The sequence below is a fragment of the Uloborus diversus genome, chromosome 2, assembly GCF_026930045.1.
Source record: "Uloborus diversus isolate 005 chromosome 2, Udiv.v.3.1, whole genome shotgun sequence".
Classification (NCBI taxonomy): Eukaryota; Metazoa; Arthropoda; class Arachnida; order Araneae; family Uloboridae; genus Uloborus; species Uloborus diversus.
The window spans coordinates 120,025-143,123 of NC_072732.1; the positions used below are offsets into that span (position 1 = coordinate 120,025).

Sequence of the window (23,099 nt, forward strand, 5' to 3'; positions counted from 1 at the left end):
GGTGTAAAAAAGGCGCTTGATATTTTGGTGATTGATTGTAAATAAATGTATATATTTATGTTTTTCAATTCTGCGGCTTAATATTTTTATTTATTCAACCTTCTGATTAATTGTTTGATGTTCGATGATAATAATATTCAACACATCCACAAATTGGTGACCCGGACGTGATTTGAACACGCAACCTTCTGACAACACATCAACACACACAATTAGAAAATGAAAGCGTTTTTATTGGTGTTGTGAAGTGAAGAGGGCCAGCAACAAAAAGCTGAGTGCTGCGGGGATCAATGTCGGGAGCGCGGCGGCTGCAGATCCGGGTTCCAGTTCGTGGCCGGCGGGTCGTGCACAGCCGGACTCCTCCAGAAAGACGTCCAGCATCTTGCGCGCCCTCCGGGGCACGTTCTCCTGTTCCCTGCACGACGCCCGGGAAGCGGCCCGGAAGCAGCGGGAAGTGACGGACTGGAGAATTCTGTAAGAATAGAACGATATTTCACGATGTATTTAAGCGATACATTTTTAGACGATATACTTTTGAGATAACAGTGCATTTTATAATCTTTCAAAAGTTAGCATATCTACTTTTTAGAAAATCCCATTTTACGTGTTTTCTAAATATTTCAGACGGCCTTTATAGAATCCCGTCTTCTCTCGAAGTTCAAACGGTACACAGTAAAAAAATTGTGTAATCTTACTCTATTGCTATGGAGGAAGCTAGCCGCTGGAATATCCTATTCCTATTCAGAGTCACAACTGTATTTATGTCGAGGACTGCATACTAAGTGCCTTGCCTCCATTATTTTATATACCGATAGATGGCAGCACCATCACCGGATCGAACAGTTAATGAGAATTTAGAACTAGTTCAGGAGCTAATAGCTACCTGGTGCTAGCACCCCCAGAGGTGTCGTTTCACTTGGAGGACATTGAGACCACGAGCCTATTTAACGTCGCCGAGTCCCCTTTAATGACGACGGTGGGTCTTCGACCATCGAGGTTCGAACCAGGACCCTCCGGCCCCGAATCCGACACTCTACCGATCGGGCTATGCCGCAGGAATAAGGTTGCACAAATTTTCAATAAGTTACCGCCCTATAGCCAAAGCTAAGGCAGAAATACATGAAATACACCAGCCGAGGACTGCAGTTTCGTGCTTATTAGCACTCATCCGCCCGGCATAGGAAGTGACTGAGCTGGAAGTGAAAAACTGCTTACGGAAGCCAAGAGTGCCAAACAAACTGGTAGCTAATATAGAATTAGCGCAGACCAGACGAGTGACCGAAGCAATGGTTCGGTTCAACTCGAGGAATGAAGCTGGCTATTGCCCCCCCCCCCCGGTAAATTACTGAATATACCATGCCTTGCCTTCATTCCTCGAGTTAAACCGAACCATTGGCGGTGTATTTCATGTAAGGTTAAACAAAGTTTAGAATGCTGCTGCTACCGTATTTACGGAGTAAGGTTACACAATTTTTTTTTACAGTGCACAAATCTTAGTATATTCAGGTATGCCCACATAGGAGGGGGGGGCGGGGTCATAGCGCAAACTGCGCTATTGAAATTTTTAGGGGGATTGTTTTGAGGGGTATTTTTCTCTTTTTTTTGGGGGGGGGGCAGGGTCTTCGCGATATTTAGGGTAGTAAGCACCCCTGGTATATTAAAGGGTAAAGTTTGACTTTTCGCTCGAAAGGTAACAAAACCGTCCTTTACATATCCTGATTGAAACTGTTCAACAAAACTTTATCTTTTCAATGGAGCGCGTCCAAAATCTCTGATTTTAAATCCACTAGTTTTAGGTTCAAGTCAAGCAGAACTCCAATTATCTGAATCCATTGGAACCGGACATCATTCGGATAATTGGATACTTCCGAAAAAGGGGTCTATTTCAATCAGTTACTGAATGTATGCTGAAAATGAGGGGAAAAGGCTATTTTCAAAAGAAAACGAGCTTTCAATTAATAAAAAGGAACGTTTTCCTGCTAAGCGTACTTGCAAGTAGTGTGTTCTATGCACATACCGTACTGTAAATGAAAGTCATTGTTTGCCGAACATTTCGGTCAAAGTAAGGGGTTGTTCCCTTATCGGCCGTCCGTCCCGTCCATACCGAGTTTTTCCACCCGAAACTCATTACTTAGAATTATTATTTGTGTGAATATAAAACTTTCATGAAACTCCACAAATTTGATTCAGATAAACCATAGATCCGAATAACAGGGGACGGTTGAACGAGGTCCTTTAAGTATATATGCTTCGCGCAAGGGGACAGTTGGTAAATTCTGTAAAACTTGTTTCTAAGTCAGTACAGTTCTCATGCCGGAAAAACAACAAGCTTCGCTTGCCGTGAAAGATCGAAATGGGAGAATGTCGACTTTCGCCTGTTAAATGTGTAAAGACATTCGGTCTTTCACCGACTCTCTGCGATTTTTGACATTCACTCTTTCATCAAAAAATGAAAGAAGAGAGAAATAAAAAATTAATTTGAATTTTGACATCTTGAATTCAAATTACGTTTTTCGCAATCACAAGTGTGTGTGTGTATGTAGGCGTGTGTGTGTAGGCATATGTGTATGTGTCTGTGTGCTGGCATGAGTGTGGGTAGTTGTGTGTAGGTGTGTGTGTTTGTGTAGGTGTATGTTTATATATATATATATATATATATATATATATATATATATATATATATGTGTGTGTGTGTGTGTGTATGTGTGTATGTGTGAGTGTGTAGGACATGGATGCAACCTGGAGACGGTTTTTGCTATAGGAGCAGCATCGTGAGGAGCCGGTCGACGATGATGCTGCAGAGGGTGCTGGCGGGAAAATAAAATGATTGCACATCAAAACAGTCAAATGAAAGCGATAAGCAATCGTGACTGCTCAAAAAAAATTTTGAATTTTGACATCTTGAATTCAAATTACGTTTTTCGCAATCACGAGTGTGTGTGTGTGTGTGTGTGTATGTATGTAGGCGTGTGTGTGTTGTGTGTAGGTGTGTGTGTTTGTGTAGGTGTCTGTAGGTGTATGTATATATATATATGTGTGTGTGTGTATGCGTGTGTAGTATATGGACGCAACCTGGAGACGGCTTTCGCTAGAGGAGCAGCATCGTGAGGAACCGGTCGACGGTGATGCTGCAGAGGGTGCTGGCGGGAAAATAAAATGATAGCACATCAAAACAGTCAAATGAAAGCAATAAGCAATCGTGATTGCTCAAAAAAAAAAAAAAAGAAAGAAAAAGAAAAATTGAATTTTGACACCTTGAATTCAAATTATGTTTTTCGCAATCACGAGTGTGTGTGTGTGTGTGTGTATGTAGGCGTGTGTGTTTGTGTCCAGGCATGAGTGTATGGGTAGTTGTGTGTATGTGTGTGGGGGAGGGTATCTGTGGGTGTGTGTATGTGTTTGTGTGTGTAGGTGTATGTATGTATACATATGTGTGTAGGTGTGTGTATGTATATATATATATATATATATGTGTGTGTGTAGGTGTATGTATATATATATATATATGTGTGTGTGTGTGTAGGTGTATGTATAAATATATATGTGTGTGTGTGTAGGTGTGTGTATGTATGCGCGTGTGTGTAGGATATGGACGCAACCTCGAAATGGCTTTCGCTAGAGGAGCAGCATCGTGAGGAGCCTGTCGACGGTGATGCTGCAGAGGGTGCTGGCGGGAAAATAAAATCTTAGGAACGCCAAAAACAGTCAAGTGAGAACAATAAGCAATTGTGATTGCTCAACAATGACACACATACTTGGCGAAAGGTGGTCGTTTGTAAAATTCGTAAAACCCTTTTCTCTGTCAGTACAGTTCTAGTGCGGAAAAAACAACGATCTTCGCTTACCGTGAAAGATCGAAATGGGAGATAGTCGACTTTCGCCTGTTAAATGTGTAAAGACATTCGGTCTTTCACCGGTACTCTGCGATTGTTGACATTCACTGGTGTATCAAGTTTGTTTGTTATGCTTACCATAGCGCGACGGGCGTTCTCTGCTTTAGTGTTTCGTGATTGGTAGATTAGTATAGCGTGCCACACTGCATTTTAATACTCGTGATGAATGGAATTCACAAAAGCTAAATTATTGAGGAAAGGAAAAAAAAAAAACACAAATCTCGTAGTAAATATTATCGTCTGTTTTTTTTCGAATACAAAACAATTATATTTTTATTTATTTATCTGTTCAATTTTTTTGTTTCGCCCGGATATGATATTTTTTGCACTTGTAATTATTTCTGCGTATTTTTGGAATGTCTCCACGCTTAGATATGGTGATTAAGATTGTTTGTTTTTTAAACCATAACAAACTATTTTTTTTTTTACGAAAAGGTACTTAAATGAATTAACTTTTATTTTTACCATAAGGTTTTCATTTTGTTTGCCGTAAAATATTTTTTTTTCTGAAAAAAAAAGAAGAAATCTTTTCGCAATATTTGATTTTTTCTTTCACAAATCAAGATTAATTTATCAAAAGGGAACAGATCCATTTTCCAAAAATGTTCAGGAGGTGAGAAAAACGAATTAGGGTAAAAGCGAAATAGTTTTATCAATTTCCCTGGGTACAGAATTGAGCACAAAAGCACAGCAAATCATGGCCCAGAATAAGAAATGTTTGTGCGTAAAAAAAAGGAGATATCGCCATCTTAATTTTGGATATGTGCCCTTTTGAACGAAAACCCGAATGTTGAAATTCCAGCAAATGAAATGAAACCAATTTCACCAAAACTTTAATATTTCACCTTCTCATATTCTCTTATCGAAGTACGTGAACCTAAAAGTAGTGGAGTAAAATTTGAGGATTTTGCACATGTGTTCCCTTGGATCTAAAAGTCTTCGTACTACAGATTCTTTCAGGATCTGTCCCCTTTTAGTCAAAATAAAATGTGCAGAGGACGGACTTGTTACCTTCTGATCAAAAAGCCACACTTGACCCTCAAATAAAAGAGGGTTTTCCACGTTTGGACTCCTTGAGAGTAAGTGATTAGTAAAAGTCATCTGAAAGCTTTTACACTAAACATAGTCTGAAATGTATGCAAAACTTTTAGAATCATGGAGTCATTGGTTAGAGCACGTTGAAGTTCTAAAATAGTAAAATGAACGCTTTAGCAAAATAATAAATAATAATGTTTCAAAACTGCAATCGCTGATTGCGAGAGCTTTAACTTGTTTAAAACTTATTATTATTATTTAACTTTATTTTTTGCTTTTGAGAAATCAAGGATGCTCATTGATTTTGTTTTGTCGTTGCTCGGCATTAGCTTTATTCGTTTTGTGATAAGTAGGTAGTGTGACTCACGTGACAGTCGGCCGTGATGAGTGGATCTTAGGTTAAGTGAGTGACCTCTTTTCTGTCCCTTGAACGTGCGCCACTTTGATTCAACTTTAAGCGCTTAAATACGGTAATTTTGAATGATTATGTTAAAATGATTTTTAACTTATAAACTTCTTTACCCAAAGATATTTTAATGAATCATTAAAAATGCGTTTTTTCATTTAATCTGCCCTTTAAAGTATTTCTTTCCTTATTTCTTTTTTGATGTTGCGACTTCTTTTGCTGTTACAGTTGCGCTTATTTTATACTGCATAGACAGTTTATATTATGATGTGATTGCTTTATGTTGGCAATATCCACCAAATAATCCAACGCTGTTTTTTACTGTATAGCTCTCAAGTATTCTGATTTATTAGTGTTCTTTTGAGTATTAGCTGCGTTGCCCGGTCTTGCACGGTCTGCCTCGAGTGACGCATGTTCAACAATCGGGCTTAAAGATGAAAAACAGCGTCGAATTTCCATTCAACACTAGGAAAGAGCAATTTCAGGATTCAAAATTTAAAGTTAGACCTCTTTGGATTTTTTTGAAATTCCAAAAACCCCTATTATGTGAATTCCTGAACATCAAAAGATCTTTATGCCTCACTCGGCAAAGTTCTGGCTTAAATTATGAATATGTATGAGGAATAGACACACACGCCCACATACATAAATTTTTCTACTACAGTAGAACTCGCTTATAACGAACGCGAAGGGACGACGAGGGTTCGTGAAAAAAATCATAGTCATTTTTATATTTCTGTACAGTACCAAAGATATTGGTAATTTGCTTTGAAGTGTCTTATTATCTCTTTTTTTGTTGTTTTTGAGGAACGCGTCGCCCATAAAACATAGTCATTTGCTTCCGTGGCTCCAAAATAGTTTGACATTTTTCTGCACTTGAGAAGCCATTGGGTATGCCGCGGGTTGTTCTCAGTATTTATATCTTATTGATATCTTTCCGCTGAATTCCAAATATTAATGGAATTTTTCCAAAAATAGGATAATGTTTTCTGAAGTGGAGATCAGCAGAAATTTTGTGAAAGCAAAAATTTTGCTCACTTTAAGCGGGGTTTACTCGTTGAAAGCGAGTTATGTTCTCATAGACTTAACATTTTACGCACCAAATCTATTTGATTTCCTCGCTAAATCCAAGTTGTATGTAAAAAAGAAAAAGAAAAGAGCATTTTAAAAATATGCGAAAAAACAATGTTTCAAAATCTGGCCACAATATTTGATAGCGAAAATTGTAATTCGTCTAAAACAAATTATTATTATTGTTATTGGTATTAGTATTAGAATTCGTATAATAATAATTACTGTTGTTGTTGTTGTTAGTGTTATAATCATTCCTCTTCTTTTTTATTGGTTGTTGTTATTATTATTGTTGTTGTTGTTGTTATTTTTATTACTATTGTTATCGTTATTATTGTTGTAATTATTGTTACTGTTGTTGTTGTTATTACTATTGCTATCGTTATTATTATTGTTAGTGTTGTAATTATTGTTATTGTTATAGTTATTGTTATTATAATTATTGTTATTTTTGTAATTATTGTTACTGTTGTTGTTGTTATTACTATTGCTATCGTTATTATTATTGTTAGTGTTGTAATTATTGTTATTGTTATAGTTATTGTTATTATAATTATTGTTATTTTTATAATTATTGTTATTATTATTGTTGTTATTGATATTATTATTATTGTGGTTATGATTTATATTATTTTTGTTATTCTTATTGTTGTTATTATTAGCATTTTGTAAAAGGAACTCACCCACATTCTTCGTCGCCCAGTTTAGTGTGCAACAAGTCTCTGATGTGCGTCAGGTTCCCCTCATTTTCGGTGCAGAAGATAAAATCTTCCAAATCCCAACAAGATATTCCCAGCAGTATATCTGAAACAAAACAAAGAGAGAGTGAAATGTCCATGCAACTATTATCTTTTTCTTAATTCTCCCGAATTTCTTACTCTCCCAATTTCTTGAATCCTAAATTTCGTATTTTGGAAGATTGGAAGTTCTTTTGCTATTGCTTGCTTTTATCCTACTTCTACTGCATACTTTTAATCTGTTTACTGTTTGACCATCGATTACATGGAAAGGCTGATATCCGTTTTATAGGCGGAAATGGACGTATCTATTAGTCTATAGGGGTGTTAGTTGATTTGCTACAGATGTGCACTTTTGCTTCTCTATTAGTTTCGTTAAAATGAAAATTTGCTCACAGCAACATTTTTTAAATCTGAAGTATATTCGATCTATATTCTCACGGCAAAAATTAATTGGTTTATTTATTCACAATTAAGTTTTGAGCTTACATTTTGCTTTTACGTTCCTGAACGGAATGAAAATATTTTCTTTTCTTTTTGTTGTTTCCATGGTAACTATTTTTGTTTTCCCTTATTTTATTTTTGAGGATGCAATAAATGAATAAGGCACTAGTGACATTATAAAAAGCGTGTATCAAAATCCCATCGTTATTTTCCCTTCTCCCCTGCTAAATTCATTCAGATGGAATCGTCTCTACTTGGCAGATTGCCAAATTACATACAATCCGCGGTCAAACAGTAGCACGATCAAAAAATATTGCAATGTCTCTATATTTCTTTTTCTGAACTACTACTTGTGACAAAAAAAAAAAAAAAAAAAAAAAATGTTGTTTTGAGAAATCTTTACTTACATTTATTTTTGAATTTAAAACGGGTGTTTTGTTTTCTAATTATTCACTTTTAAACTTCGTCCCGACTTTTGGATTACCCTGTATTTAAAATACAAATAATCTTAATATTAACAAGAAAAAAAAAAATACTGCACCCGACTATTAGGTCTCAATTAATATTTAAAATGTTAATAACAAGAACGTTATCATTTTATAATACCAAAAACAATTTTTGATTTACAACAAATATTACAATAAGAGTATCCATTTTCGAAAAGGGCCTGCATTATCACATGCTTTGTATGTTCCCCAAGTAGAATAATCTACTACTACATTGTCAAAACATTACCAGATAAGTTGCGCTAAAAGCAGAGTAAATATTTCACCATTTCACTTTGCCCCACTTTCCCCTACATAAAAACAGCTTTCAAAATACATGAAATTCCGTTTGGGACGGAGCCGTAAATCCCCGATTCGGTTCCGCAAAAAACCGATTGAGAAATTCCCCGTTTCCACGTAAAAAGAGGTTTTCCCATTGTACCAGAGAAAACGATTTTTACCCAGCATCCTTAGCGGCTAGAAGACGAACTTGTTTCGCGCAATGCATTCTGGGTAAAAACTCCGCTTTCACTCCAGAAGGGAGCAGGAGGAGAAAGATTCCACATATACCCCGCAAATAACCCGAATGCGGTGAGAAGCAGGTTTTTTCCGGGGTCGAAAGTGTCCATGGAAAGGGCCCATAGGGAAGTTGCAACCTATTAAATGTTCATATTTTGGCTATTGTATATTGTTAATTGACCCTCAAAACTAAAAAATTCACCATCGCCGAATTTTAAAACAAACGTGATTGATTTTTAATGGATTTTTAAAAATCCACGCGCAAAAGTGCGCTCTTCTGAAACGTCACGAGCTTACGTCACAGGGCACTCATGGGCAGTCTTCCGCCGAAGATCCCTCGTTTTCGCTACGGACATTTTGAGCGCGCTGATATTTTTATTTTTTAGAAATTCAGTAACCCTTTTGAACACACTATGGAGGCCGGATTCGTTAAAGCACAATCTAATCTTCCTCAAGTATCATCAATGATGATATTCGAATATTTCCGAGAGGGATGAGATATTTAATGTTCCAGAAACGCGAGGAGGTAAGCCTTACGTTTCGTCTTCGAAGTCAACTGCACGTCCTTCGGCTTCTCCCGCGGCGGAAGAGCGCATGATGTCACTTCCTGTGCCATTTGACGTCACAATGGCTTGAACTTTAAAAATTAATTAAAAAAAAAAACTACTTATCGTATCGCAAAAATTTTTTCCCCTATGGTGTTCATACATGTTACTCTATCATATAAAAATAAAATTGAAAAATCGAAAACTTCCCTACTGAGAAGAGATGAAATGGAGGGAGTGAAGACTCATTCGTGAAACAAAGACCCCAAGTCACGTGATGGATTTCAAAGAAAAGCATTGGATGAAATCGGGTTTCATTCGCCAGTTTCACGCAAAACGTGTCAACCATTCGTAGTTGTTGAGACACATGACTTGAGTTCTTTGCCCAAAATTTTACTTAGCCAATGGTTGGACTCGCTCCCTCCATTTGTAATTCTTGCTCTATGGTTCGACCCGGAACTGTGCGTCACTTCGGCTTGATCGCGCACACTGCTCACAGGGCCTGATTACCGCACAGGCCTACTAGGCCTGTACCTGGGGCCCCATTTTTCCTATGGGGCCCCAAATTACTTAAAGGATTATGCATAGCATTACGACTATGTGAAAAATATGTCTATTTTTAAAGTAATAATGAAAAAATAATGACTTTTTGGTTGAAAAAGTCTTTCCTTAAAGGATTTTTTTTTAAATTAATTCTACCAGTAGCAAATTTACCATGTCACAATTATTAGGTGCCCCGGAGGGGATTCATGTGAATGCACATAATAAATGATTTACATAGTTCTGTGTTAGATAATGTAGCCCCGAAAAATGCATTCCGACCGAGCTTGAGTCTTCAAGGGGCCTCGAAGTTTTTGCAGGCCTAGGGCCTCACTTTTAGTTAGTCGGGCCGTGAGTGCTCATACCTCTGATGGGGGCCTTGTTCTGTCCTGCGCCTGCGCAGACGTAGCGCAGGCTGGCCCTGAGCGCGCGCACCCAGGCGTCGAAGGAGTCTCTGCCTTCGCTGTCGCTGCAACCGTCGTCTATGATGTCCGAGGTGCAGTTGAGGGCGTCCTCTAGGGCTCTGGAATGAGAATAGCATCGTTTAGGTGCTCTCGTTGACGAATGAGAGGTGAAAGCAGTACAGTCGATTCCGGTTAATAGGACCACATTGGGATGTTACCCTTTTGGTCCTAATAACCGGCAGGTTCGATTAAGCTAACTGAACTTGGGCAGCTTGACCGAACATGCTATACACAAAACATATGACTATTATGATGATGATTATTGTGAGCGCTATGTGTAAGGTGAGAATACAACGAAGAAAAATTGCTGTTTATGAAAATTTTCCATTAAAAAATAAATCAAAGTAAAGCGAATGATCGTTTTACACTCGTCCCTGACCGATACGGTTTTAGTTATTCCTTCCAGTTAGTATCGGTTCAGTTCAACAACCAGAAGTAACTAAAAATGTGAGAGTGACAAAATAAGTGCTAAAAAGTAGTAATCGGTAATTAAAAAATTTCCAATGAAATGTAAGTTACGTATTTCACAACAAAATTGAAGAAATTTGAAATTTCATTGAAATTTTGATTTCTGCTGGAACAGTGCAGCCATGCAATGTGAGTTTCGTTAACCATTTTTTTTTCTTTTAAATGTTGCTGAGTTTAGTTAAAAGTTACAAGTAACCATTATTAATTTTTATTGCACTAATTATTAAGTTCGTTGATTCACTTGGGAAACTCGCTTCAAGTGGGGCAATTTTTGATTTTTTTTTTGAGCAATCACAATTGCTTATTGCTTTCATTTGACTGTTTTTGGCGTGCTCTATGATTTTGTTTTCCCGCCAGCACCCTCTGTAGCATCACCGTCGACCGGCTCCTCACGATGCTGCTCCTATAGCGAAAACCGTCTCCAGGTTTCGTCAATATCCTACACTTACACGCATACATACACGCACCTACACACATATACATATGTACACCTACACACACATACATACACCTACACACATATACAAACACATACACTCACACACACGCCTACATACTCACATGCACACAACTACCCACACTCTCATGCCTGCACACAGACACAAAAACATATGCCTACACACACCTACACATACCCCCCACACACACCTACACACAACTACCCACACACTCATGCCTGCACACAGACACAAACACACATGCCTACACACACACACACACATACCCCCACACACAAATACACACGCTTACGTATACACACACACTCGTGTTTGCGAAAAACATAATTTGAATTCAAGATGACAAAATTCAAATTAATTATTTTTAATTTTTTTTCTTTTTTCTTTTTTTTTTTTTTTTTTTTTTAATTTCTTCTCGTGTTTCTTGGTCCGATTAAACGGGTTTTTGGTCCCAATAAGCGAATAATATTAGGCTTGTGCAACAGGATTTGATTTGGTTCTTTAAGATTTGGTCCGAATTTAGGCGGCTGGTCCGATTAACCGGTGGTTCAATTAAGCGGATTCCATTGTATTCACAAATGAAAAGCGGACAGCTTGAAAAATCGGTTTCATGGTTTTGAGGTTTCTCTATACGAGTATATCCAAACCAAACGCAGAGGCGCAGCAGCCCATGAGGACCAGGCCCGGGCCCAGTGGGCCCATCTCAGTTTTCTTGATCGCCAGCAGGTGCACACGAACTCGAAGTCGTTTTATACTAAATTTCAAGGCCGTATGTGCTATGAGGTCTTTGGCCGCAGGCCGGCCACACTCTGAACTTTACGACGTTACCTTTTTTTATGCACAGATTCCTTTAAATTATTTCATTTATTTATTTTTGTTTTGGTTGTTGAAAATCAGAAATACTTTAAAGAGCTAACAAGCACTGTAAACAACCAAACGATAAGAAAGAATTAAATTAAAATAAGAAAAAGTAAGATTTTTTTTTGAGCAATCACGATTGCTTATTGCTTTTATTTGACTGTTTTGATGTGCTATCATTTTATTTTCCCACCGCCACCCTCCGCAGCATCACCGTCGACCGGCTCCTCACGATGCTGCTCCTAGAGCGAAAGCCGTCTCCAGGTTGCATCCATGTCCTACACACACGCGCATACACACCCAACTACACACACACACACACACACACACACAAACACATACACACACATACACCTACACACACACAAACACATACACACACATACACCTACAAACACATGCACAAACACATACAAACACACAAATACATACATTTGACATTTGACACCCTCAGAGACCACCCGCACCTACCAATTACTTGGTTTATCGGTCACAAATACATACACGCATACATACCGACACCTACACATACACATACACACATACAAACACACAAATACATACATTTGACATTTGACACCCTCAGAGACCACCCGCACCTACCAATTACTTGGTTTATCGGTCACAAATACATACACGCATACATACCGACACCTACACATACACATACACACACACAAACACATACACACAACCACCCACACATTCATGCCTGCACACAGACACAGACACATATGCGTACACACACATACACATACCCCTAGACACAAACATACATACCTCCCACACACAAACACACACGCCTACATACACACACTCGTGATTGTGAAAAACATAATTTGAATTCAAGATGTCACAAATCAAATTATTTTTCTTTCTTTTTTTTATATAGAGAGAACGAGCGTTTGATGAAGAAGTCATTAAATTTCATTCGCTGAAAAATTTTGTAACAACCGTAACCCAGATGAATTCGACTAGTATACTGACAAACACACAAACAAAGAGTCTGATTGAAACGATTTCAATCATTTGGCCGATACATTTCATTTCGATTAAACTTGAATCGGCAACCGATAGTCTAAAAAAGGGCTGTGTGACTAGGAATCGATGATATTGTAATAATGAAAAAAAAAATGTATAAGTAGCAATCGAAAGGACGTTGTAAAACATGTTTCTGCACGAATAAGTTATTTGCCCACGTGTCCCCGTTGTTGAAACATGATGCCTTATGCCTTCTTCACACGAGGCAACTTAATTGAATCAACTTTTGAACGGTCGGTTCTGAGGAAATGTAACCAGGTAGAAAAGTGAAGGAATCACCTGACATTTTTCACACTGCAGTCAACTGTGTCTGGTGTGCCCGGCAGCATGAAAGCAACCTGCAAGAGATCATGTAAAAACTGCTGATTGGCAAACACATAAAAACGTCAGCCATCTCGTTTATAGTTCATTTTGCGTTCTCTTTTAATGTTTCATTTGGAAACGAGATTGCCTAGTTATTAAAGGGAGATTAGATGAAAAGCACTCCCTTCCAATTGTGAATTCAGAATTTCTGAGGAACGAAATTCATTCACATGTTGGATGGAGAAAGAAACATGGCCGATGCATTTGCGTCGGCTGACCAATCAGGAGTCCCAAAACTACGACAAGGTCCCTAGCTGAGTAAAGGTTGTTTATATGCTGCCCGACCATCGGGATGAGAATTCCATTCTCACCCCGATGGTTGTAATCAACTTTTTGTTAAGTTGAAAGGTGAGGTTAAGTCAAAGGTGTTAAGTTGAAAGGTGAGGAGTTTATTAAGTTGAAAGGTATAAGTTGAAAGGTGTAATCAACTTTTTGGTTGATTACACTCATCAGGACATTGCCAAGCGTTCGCTCAACAGACGAGTAAACTAATTGAGGGTCGACTCGGTTCAGCTTTAAGAGTGTTGTGGAGCAGCTGTGCTCTAATAAATTCGACTCATTATAAGAAATGTTTATTCAACTATTTCTCTCGAGTTAAGACAACGAAAAACGCCAGTCAACTAGTTGACGGGCAACTTTTCCGGAAAGTTGATTCCACTAATCGCCTCGCGTGTGGGAGGGTTACCGTCGCAACAGGCGACGGCATCGGTGAGAGGCCATAAAGTCAACATTTTGTGAAAGGTCGTCAATTTCAGCGAGTTTCGGTGAGCGATGGAAAATACACTATTATGACCATTCGTCGCCTATTCAAGAATTATAGAAATTCGGCTCATTAGATCGCTGATAACGTTTTAAATTTTAAAGATATCAAGGTGGAATTTATTTTTCAGCTGCAGGATCTATCTGAGCTTTGGATTATGAAAGTTATAAATTGCTATCTTTCGCGTATGCGCCAGTGAAACATTATTTGCTTTAAACGTTCATGTTTCATTAAATTTTCAATATTTTAACTTCAAATTTTATTATTATGTTTCTCTAATATGCTGTCAAATATTCTGAAATTTTAGTAACGTTTGACAGAAAACTCCGCGTGATATGAGCAGAATATTCAAAAAAAATTTGCAATTTTGAAAGAAATGCTGATATCACTGTGCGTATAACAAATACTTTCAGGAAAATATAAAAATAAATTCTTGATACTTTTTTAACTTATTTCTGAAATTTATAGCTTATGTCCAGCTATTTACAATAAAAAAATATCAAAAACCTTTTTGTGTTACCTCAATTTGTTGCTGATCCCCTAAATGAATAGTAGACTTACTTTTTATTAGAAAATCACAGCTGGAGTGTGCCACAGCCTTTTATGTGAAAAAAAAAAAAAAAAAACCCTAGAGCAATTAGCCTTTTATTTCTCGAGAAAATTGAATTCCATAAAAATGAATTTTTCAGAGTGCCCCAATACTTTTGGTCATATAGTGTATCTTTCACGGGCTTTGTAGATGAACGTCCTGCTTCACGCGGACGGTGAAATCGCGCGGTTCTTTAACTCTCGCCAAGCCTTTAAATTTTGGCGCTTTTCTTACAATTTCGGCTGACTTTAAGACCTCCTATTTCGATAACGGAGGCACGAGGGCAAGTAACGATTCAGAAGCGTGTTTTACAATGCTCTTTCAATTTATACATTTTCTGTCACTACGCTAAGGCGATACTCACAGGCAGAGCTCTAGGACCGCATCCTTGGTGACGTTGACGGCCAGGGTGGTCTTCTGCCTCAGGTCCAACATCATCCGGATGTCTTTGGAGACGGAGCTGAAACAGGTGTCGGCGATGCCCGGCTCGCAAGGCTCCCCCGTGTCCCCTGACGAGAGAAAGTTCAGGTAATGTTTAAGATGCAGGGAAAGGCTTTATTGTGACAAGGCTTAACTAGATCCGGTCACTTAACTGTTTTACTGGCAAGACTGTGTCACTTCAGGAGAATGAAGAAACGAAAACAATGAACGCTATCCACTGGAGTTCCAACATTTCCCTATCGTTATATAAATAATAGCCGATGATCGAGTAACCCACGTGTTTCAACAATGATACAAGCACCACGGCATGATCATTTGATAATATGTGTTTAATATGCAGGGAATGGCTTTATTGTGACAAGGCTGAACTTGATCCGGTCACTTAACTGTGTTACTGGTAAGACAGTCATTTCAGGGGAATGACGAAACGAAAAAATGGTCCACAATGAACGCTATCTACTGGAGCTTTGGGTTCGTCCACTGGAGTTAGGGTTACCATTTCAACTATCAAACTATCACCAAACAAGCAATGGCTTCGTTCAAAGGTAGAAGCAATTTCCACCCGTCATACCTTGACGGGCGACTTTCTAGTATGTAAACAAGATATTTAAAAATGTTCGCATGTGTATTTTATGAATCAGATTATAGAAGATTTGGCTCGATTTCAAGAAGATGCCGTGTTTGGAATTTAACAATTCCTAGTTAATTTCGTAAGGCTTTTGAGTTATTTTTCGACGTATGACTTCCTTTACGCGATTGCTATTTACCGCATAAAAAAGAAAAATGTTTAATTGTGTAGTGAAAACTATTTTTTTATATTATAGCTACTTGCGAAATTTCGGGCGATTTTTTTAAAATGCGTTTTAATTTCTTTTTTTTTTTTATACCTTCCTCATTCACCGCACTAAAACAGGTTTGAGTGTATCGAGAAAAAAATAAGCAAACAAGTTTTCTCAAAGATATTGTAATTTATTGTAAATGAAGATCAATCGAAATAAAAATTTCTTTTGATCAACAAATCGCTGTCATTAATCGACAGAGAAGGGAATAGGTAACGTAACCTCACTGTTCACATCGGTTTTCGGTACATAGTTAGTTTTTGTCTTCCCCAAACCCACCGATAAAACGCTAGACAAAATTAAATGTAAATGATCAATAGTAATAATCATACATCATATCTTCGAAGTTTTTTTTTCAAAAATTAATTTTTTTTAAAGATTACCTAACGCTCACGTGACCACTCACTTCGGACGATCATCTATGTTCCAAAATTATATTTAAAACACACACACACATATTATATATATACAAAGAAAGAAAAGAAAAGAAAAAAAAAACAATAAAATGCACCTCAGTACTTACCTAGTTCGTGTGAAGCTGCGAGCCCTGAAAAAGAAAGAAATAATCATCAGAAATTTTATTCGAATTATTCCAGCAGAATAACTTTCAAGGTGCTTAATTTTATACAGTGGAAACCCAATTTTACGTATTTAGTCGGATTAATGATGAAAGAAACGTACCTAGAGGCAAAACGTAAAATCGGGAGGCGATGCTACAAATCTAAGCTTGTACGATGGAACCTCGATTTCACGTTTTTAGTCGGAATAATGATGGAACCGTACCAAACGGGAAAAACGTAAGATGGGGAATTGGGGAGGGGCGACGATACAAATCTAAGCGTATACACAGGAAACCCAATTTCAAATTTTCTGACGGAAAATGATAAAAAACGCATCAAGCGGAAAAACGTAAAATTGGGAGGGATGGTACAAATCTAAGAGCATACAGTGGAACCCGAAGCAAGACTAATGATAAAAAGCGGCTCTCCTCTGATATGCCCCCCTCTTGGCGAGATTTTAATTTTTCGCTCGATACGAAAATCGCCAATAAGGCGATAACTTGGCAACCCTGGTTTTGCAACTTGAACGCTGGAAAGTAGTTTCTCGAAGTTTGTCTTTTTGCACGTGTATGTGTGGTAGGAGGTAGGTGCTCATATGTTTCGCTCTTAGGGAGATTTTAAGTTGAATACTCTAAAATAAAGTTTCAATTCAAACTTTATTTTAGAGTATTCTTTTTCTTGTTGTTTTTTAATGTTAATTTAGTTGAATTTTCTATTTTAATTATGAGTTCGGTTTGTGATGTTGTCCAAATGTATCAATTGAAATTTTTGAATGAATCTTCTTTTTCTTTTTCGTCAGGTCGTCCAACGTTTGGACGTACCGGAGTCCTAAATAGATTTTTTATATTTAAACTAATTGAAAATAAAGAGGTTTTTTTAGAATTTTTAAGGGAAATTGGTTTACTTAAGAATGAAATGTTATGTTCTAGATGTAATTCTGTTATGAAAATTAAAAAAACTAAAAAATGTTCAGATGGGTTAATTTTTTTTTTTGTAGAAAGGTTATTGGGGGTGTTGTTTGTGGAAAAGAAGCAACGATCAGGAGTGGGTCATGGTTTAGTTCTAGCAAGTTGAAAATAGAGGAGATTTTTTTTGATAACATATGAGATTTTAATTGGGACCAAAACTGCTGATATTGAAAGTCAATATTTTTTTTCATCACAAACTTTAGCCGATTGGCGAAATTATATTAATGAAGAAATATTAAATTACATTGAATTAAAATCCGAACAAATATTCCTAAGAGCGGAACATATGTGCACTGCCTCACGTGAGGAAGTAAAAGAAAAGTAAAAAAGGTAAGTGAACATATTTTGAATTATTGTGTTTTTAGTGTGTTTCTGGTAGTTTGTATTTTGGTCTGGTTGGCATTTTTGTAGCACAAAAATGGTGTTAATTTCACATAAAATCTGTGACTTTATTGTATACTGAACGGAGGAGATCTGTGACTTATATCCGACTGTGATGTATATTAAAAGTCGGAGGGATAACTGGCGAGCCCGAGGTCTCATAGTACTTTCGTAATGAGACCGAGGCAGGGGTCTCATTACGAAAGTACTATGAGACCGAGGGCTCGTATCCCGGAGAAACAACGGAAAAAAATTAATTTCATTAAATAATTAATGACATAATTTGAATTTTTCCTGTTGGCGCTAAAAAAGCATCGCTAAGAACGATGTATGACATATGACGTCATACATAGTTTTCTTGGCGACGCCTTTTTGGCGCCAACAGGAAAAAGTCGCCAAGAGGGGGGTATATCAGATTTGTTCCTAAAAAGCGTACCAATCGGGAAAATGTAGGATCGAGGGCGATGGGACAAATCTAAGGGTATATAGTGGAATTTCGATTACACGTTTCCAGTTAGACTAATGATAAAGACGTAGCAAACGGGAAAACGAAAAATCAGTGCCGATGCTACAAATCGTAGCGTATACAGTAGAACCCGATTTTACGTATTCAGTTGGAGTAATGATAAAAAAACATATCAGGGGGGAAAAGTAAAATCGGGTGCGATGAGCAAATTAAATAGAGTAAGAGCCAATGAGTGCCAGACCTACACCATGGTTATAAAGGCCCAAAATTTTTCTGCGTAAGGATGTCACAGCAGGTAAGGAAGGTTCAAATACAAATACAAATGTGACGACCAGCAACAGGCTCTGGGCCCAGCTAGGCTGGTCCTAGTCAATTTATTAGTCCTCAATGAAGATCAATGGATCTCTTAAAGCTATCCACCCCCTTGCTCATTACTACCTCTTCCGGTAAGCTGTCGCAAGTGCCCACAACCGTGCTAAAGTAGTAGTTTTTCCTTATTTCCAAGTTAGCCTGAGTTTTGAATAGCTTAAACAATGACCCCTCGTCTTGCTTTCGGTGCGAAAATTTAATCCATTAACATCATTCATTTTGATACATTTAAACAACTGAATCATGTCCCCTCTGATCCTCCTTTGCTCCAGGCTAAGCATATTAAGCCTATTAAGTCTGGTATCATAATCTAAATCTGAGAGTCCCCTTACTCATTTAGTTACCCTTCTTTGAACTCTTTCCAATACACAAATATCTTTCCTCAGATAAGGCGACCAAAACTGCACAGCATACTCCAAAAACGGGGCCTTACTAAACTCCTATATGAAGGCAGAAGAACCTTCTTACTTCGTTATTATTTAAGCCGAGTAGCGCTGATTTTGGCAGGAAAAGGTAGCAAAGTTGCGTCAAAAACCGAGTCATTCCATATCAAGTGACCTCGTCGTCTTCGCCCGACCATCTCCGATTTGAACGAAATTTTATAGATGTGCAAGCATGCCTTCGAAACTCACCAATGCAAATTTTCGGCTTCCAAAACTCAAACCTTGACGCTCTAGGATCTATATAAAAAAGGGCTCCAAAATGGTAGATCAGCTTCGCGAAACGAATGGCCACGTTTGGCACGGTTTTCCCATTGGAGACCATTTTGGAGCCTACTTTTTTTTTCTTTTTGAGGTATCCTAGATCCTCATGATTTATGTCTTGGAAGCTGAAAATTTGCATACATTAGTTTCAAAGCCATGTCCGCACTTCTCTAGAACTTCCTTCAAATCGGAGATGGTTGAATGGGGGCCACCAGGTCACGTGACATGGAATGAATCTGTGATGTTTAGCTTTTTGTGGCCAGTTTACGCACCTTTGCTACCTGTTTCCTGCCAAAGTGCGACTCAACTTAAATAATAGCGTACCTTTCTTACCTGCTGTGATGCCCTTACGCAGAAAATGTTTGGGCCTTTATACTATGACGTGTAGGTCTGTCATTCATGGGCTCTTGGACTATAATTCTCTAAGAGCCCATGAGTGACAGACTTACGTCATAGTATAAAGGCCCAAACATTTTCTGCGTAAAGACATCACAGCAGGTAAGAAAGGTTCGCCATTTTGGCAGGAAACAGGTAGCAAAGGTGCGTAAAGTTGCTGCAAAAACAAAACCTCACAGATTCATCCCATGTCACGTGACTTCGTCGTCTCCACCCAACCATCTCCGATTCGCGTGATGTTTTAGAGAGGTGCACGCCTTTGAAGCTAACCTATGCAAATTTTCAGCTTCCAAGACACAAATCAGGAAGATCTAGGATACCTCAAAAAGAAAAAAAAAAGTGGGCTCCAATGACGGATTAGCCTAAACATGGCAAATACGTTTCACATAGCTGATTTCCATTTTTAGCCCTTTTTTTTTAAATCCTAAATCTTCCAGACTTGGATCTTGAAAGCTGAAAATTTATAATGTGGGTTAGTTTCAAAGGTATGCCTGCACCTCTCTAAAACTTCCTTCAAATCGGAGATGGTCGGGTGGTGACGACAAGGTCACGTGACAAGGGATGATTAACGCACCTTTCGCTACGTGTTTCCTGCCAGAACTCAGCTTTTTTCTAAAAACTAATTTTCTTTACTATCCATGTTTCTCCTTGGCAGTAACCGTTAAGGGTCATTCTCCAGAATGTGTAACTTTTGAACGATAATATTTTTGAATTTCAAAACCCTTTTTTTTTTTTTCACTCTTACATGAAAGTGTTACTTACTAGAAGTACCCATAAACAATGGCCCAGCTAAATTCCAATTATTTTACTAATAAATAAAAAAGTAAATAAAGTACCTTGTTTACAGAATTAAAAAAAAAAGAAAAAAAAAACTTTTACTGTTTGAAAACAGAGGCCGATTTAAATCAAAGTAGTAATTTTGTTAATGGTACCAACAATGTTTTTAATAATTTGTGTGAATCTAATATTAAACTCTCTTAATTAAGGTACGACTAAAATTTTAGTTATCCTTTTAGTTCTAATTTGTTAAAAAATAGTATAGTATCAATATATTTCCAATTTAGTAAATTGAAAATAAACTGGAAATTTATAATTTTGGTAGAATGCCTAAAATTGATGCATTTAGGCATCATTTCATCATTTCCCTTCATCATTTATTTTAACTTCAGAAACAATGACATTGATAAGATCTGTCACGGAGATGAAGAATTTTCCATTAATATAGGCCTAATGCAGCGGTTCCCAACCTTTTCCCCCTTACGAACCATTTCCTAACTCCGAAAGCGGTTGGCGAACCCCTTGAGTACTAGGTTATAAGTAACAAACAAAAAACAAAAAAACACGCGCGCGCATGCACACACACAAATAGAGAATAAAATTTGGGAGATTTTTTTCTAGTTTGATGCTGCTCCATAGTTTATAACAAGAACGAAGACATAGTTGCAAAACGTAGAATACAAAAGAAATTCGCCAAAAATAAACACTGATTATTCGGTTATTCAATTATTCGGATTATTCAATCAACTCTGAAAAAATTTTGAAAATGGGATATTTGTGGAACAAAGAGGCTCAAAAACTTGGTTGAAATTTTTCTGACACAAAGATACATTTATCTCTATCACTAAATGATAAGTCAATTAAAGAATGATCTTTAAAACACGTTTCAGAAAACTGTCTCAGATTAACTAAATGAACTTTTTCCTTCCAGTAAAATGAGAAAGATATCTAGGTTTAAGTCTTCTTGAAAAGGACTACGAGCCTAGCTGTTTAATATAAGGATATACTGTGCACATTTATCTTTTGATTGCTGAAGAATTTTCTTGTAATTATGCTACAAGTACGGAGTAAAATGCGTATATTAAAAAATAATAGAAGTGTCTTTTTTTTAATTATAAGCATTTACTCTAATTTTTACACAAAAAGTAATTTTCAGCGAAACAAATATTTTTAAGCTCACTTACTACAAAACACATTTTCTACACAAATTTCATAATTTCAATGCGCAAATTAAGTTGCATGGTTAAATTTCGTTGATTATTATTATTATTATTTTTTTTACTGCGTGTGGATACATTTTTCAAGGAAATATTCGTTTCCTTCGTTGCTACAATCTGCACATGTTAAGCATATGAAAACATGCTCACTTATTTTTTTACATTAATTTACATCCCTGAAATTCAAGTTCACGGAGTTGAGAATTCCCAATGATTACACTTGGTTTTTGAAACAAAATCTCTCATGTTGTTTTTCAACAAAAATCTCACAACTTCTTTATAGCAAGAAATTAATTAGGCAACTCCCTTGTATCACGGGAAATAAAATATGATGTCATTACTACCATATCTGTTATTGAGAAATGGCATTTTGTGTTTCAGTAACGGAGGTGAGAATTTATTGTGTGACATATTTCCTTATCTTACTAACATGAACAAAAACACAATATTAAAAAGTTAAATGAGCCTATAAACAATTAGTATTTGAGACACTTGCGTAAGAAATAATAAGTAAATAAATATATACTTTTAATTTTAAACAAGCTATTAAGCAACATAAACAGTCACAGTGTGACATGCCATGGAGGTGAAAATTCACATGTTGAGAGCCAAAAATACATATAAATAAAAATTATTATTAAAAATTGTTGGCAGGTTTAAATATTTTTTTTTTTTTTTTGATGAAATTAAAATAACATTGTTAAATGAACTGCTCCTTAAAGTTTTTGCTGTAAAAGGCGTGTGACTGAAAAGTTATACTTTTAAAGAATGACCCTCAACCAATGCTTTGCCCTGAAATTTAGGAAAACCAAGGCCATACTTACCTCCACAGAAGAGGCAGGAGGCGAGGAGCGAGAGGTACAACATCATCTCGGCGGGAGCGAAATTCGACTTATGGAGGTTCACAGGAAGAGCCGACGGAAGCTCCACGCCCCCCTTTATCGGCAATGGCGAGCAAATCGCTTCCAGACGCACAAATACGGAAGCACTGGGATGCTTTCCGATCGAAACACTCACTGAACTTGTCGAACTGATGCAGACACGAGATCCTGTTTCAGGGAAGTCCAGGCAAGGGAAATGGCACCCCCCGGGTTTTGGATTTAAAAAAAAAAATTAATTTGAACTTTGACATCTTGAATTAAAATTATGTTTTTCGCAATCACGAGTGTGTGTATGTAGGTGTGTGTGTTTGTGTGTGGGGGTATGTGTATGTGTGTGTTTGTGTCTGCGTGCTGGCACAAGTGTGTGGGTAGTTGTGTGTATGTTTTTGTGTGTGTATGTGTAGGTGTCTGTATGTAGGTGTGT

At 37.3% G+C, this 23,099-nt stretch overlaps 1 protein-coding gene across 1 annotated transcript; it reads right to left on the reverse strand.

The window, feature by feature from the left end:
* Positions 1 to 212: 212 nt before the first annotated feature.
* On the reverse strand, positions 213 to 22,671 carry LOC129217016 (uncharacterized). The gene is made up of 6 exons (XM_054851248.1): positions 22,619 to 22,671; positions 16,480 to 16,503; positions 15,041 to 15,185; positions 10,041 to 10,198; positions 7,089 to 7,209; positions 213 to 472 (listed from the first exon to the last, which is right to left on the reverse strand). The coding sequence occupies exons 1-6, from the start codon at positions 22,662 to 22,664 to the stop codon at positions 232 to 234; spliced, it is 735 nt and encodes a 244-aa protein (XP_054707223.1). The 5' UTR covers positions 22,665 to 22,671; the 3' UTR covers positions 213 to 231.
* Between the last annotated feature and the right edge of the window lie 428 nt (positions 22,672 to 23,099).

Bases quoted from the DNA above. Each gene is read 5' to 3' on its own strand.
- LOC129217016 (XM_054851248.1), bottom strand. From the start codon at position 22,664: ATGATGTTGTACCTCTCGCTCCTCGCCTCCTGCCTCTTCTGTGGAG. The intron at 16,504-22,618 runs GTAAGTATGGCC...TTTCTTTTTCAG, and splicing joins CTCCTGCCTCTTCTGTGGAG to GGCTCGCAGCTTCACACGAA. The intron at 473-7,088 runs GTGAGTTCCTTT...CTATTCTTACAG, and splicing joins CTGGGCGACGAAGAATGTGG to AATTCTCCAGTCCGTCACTT.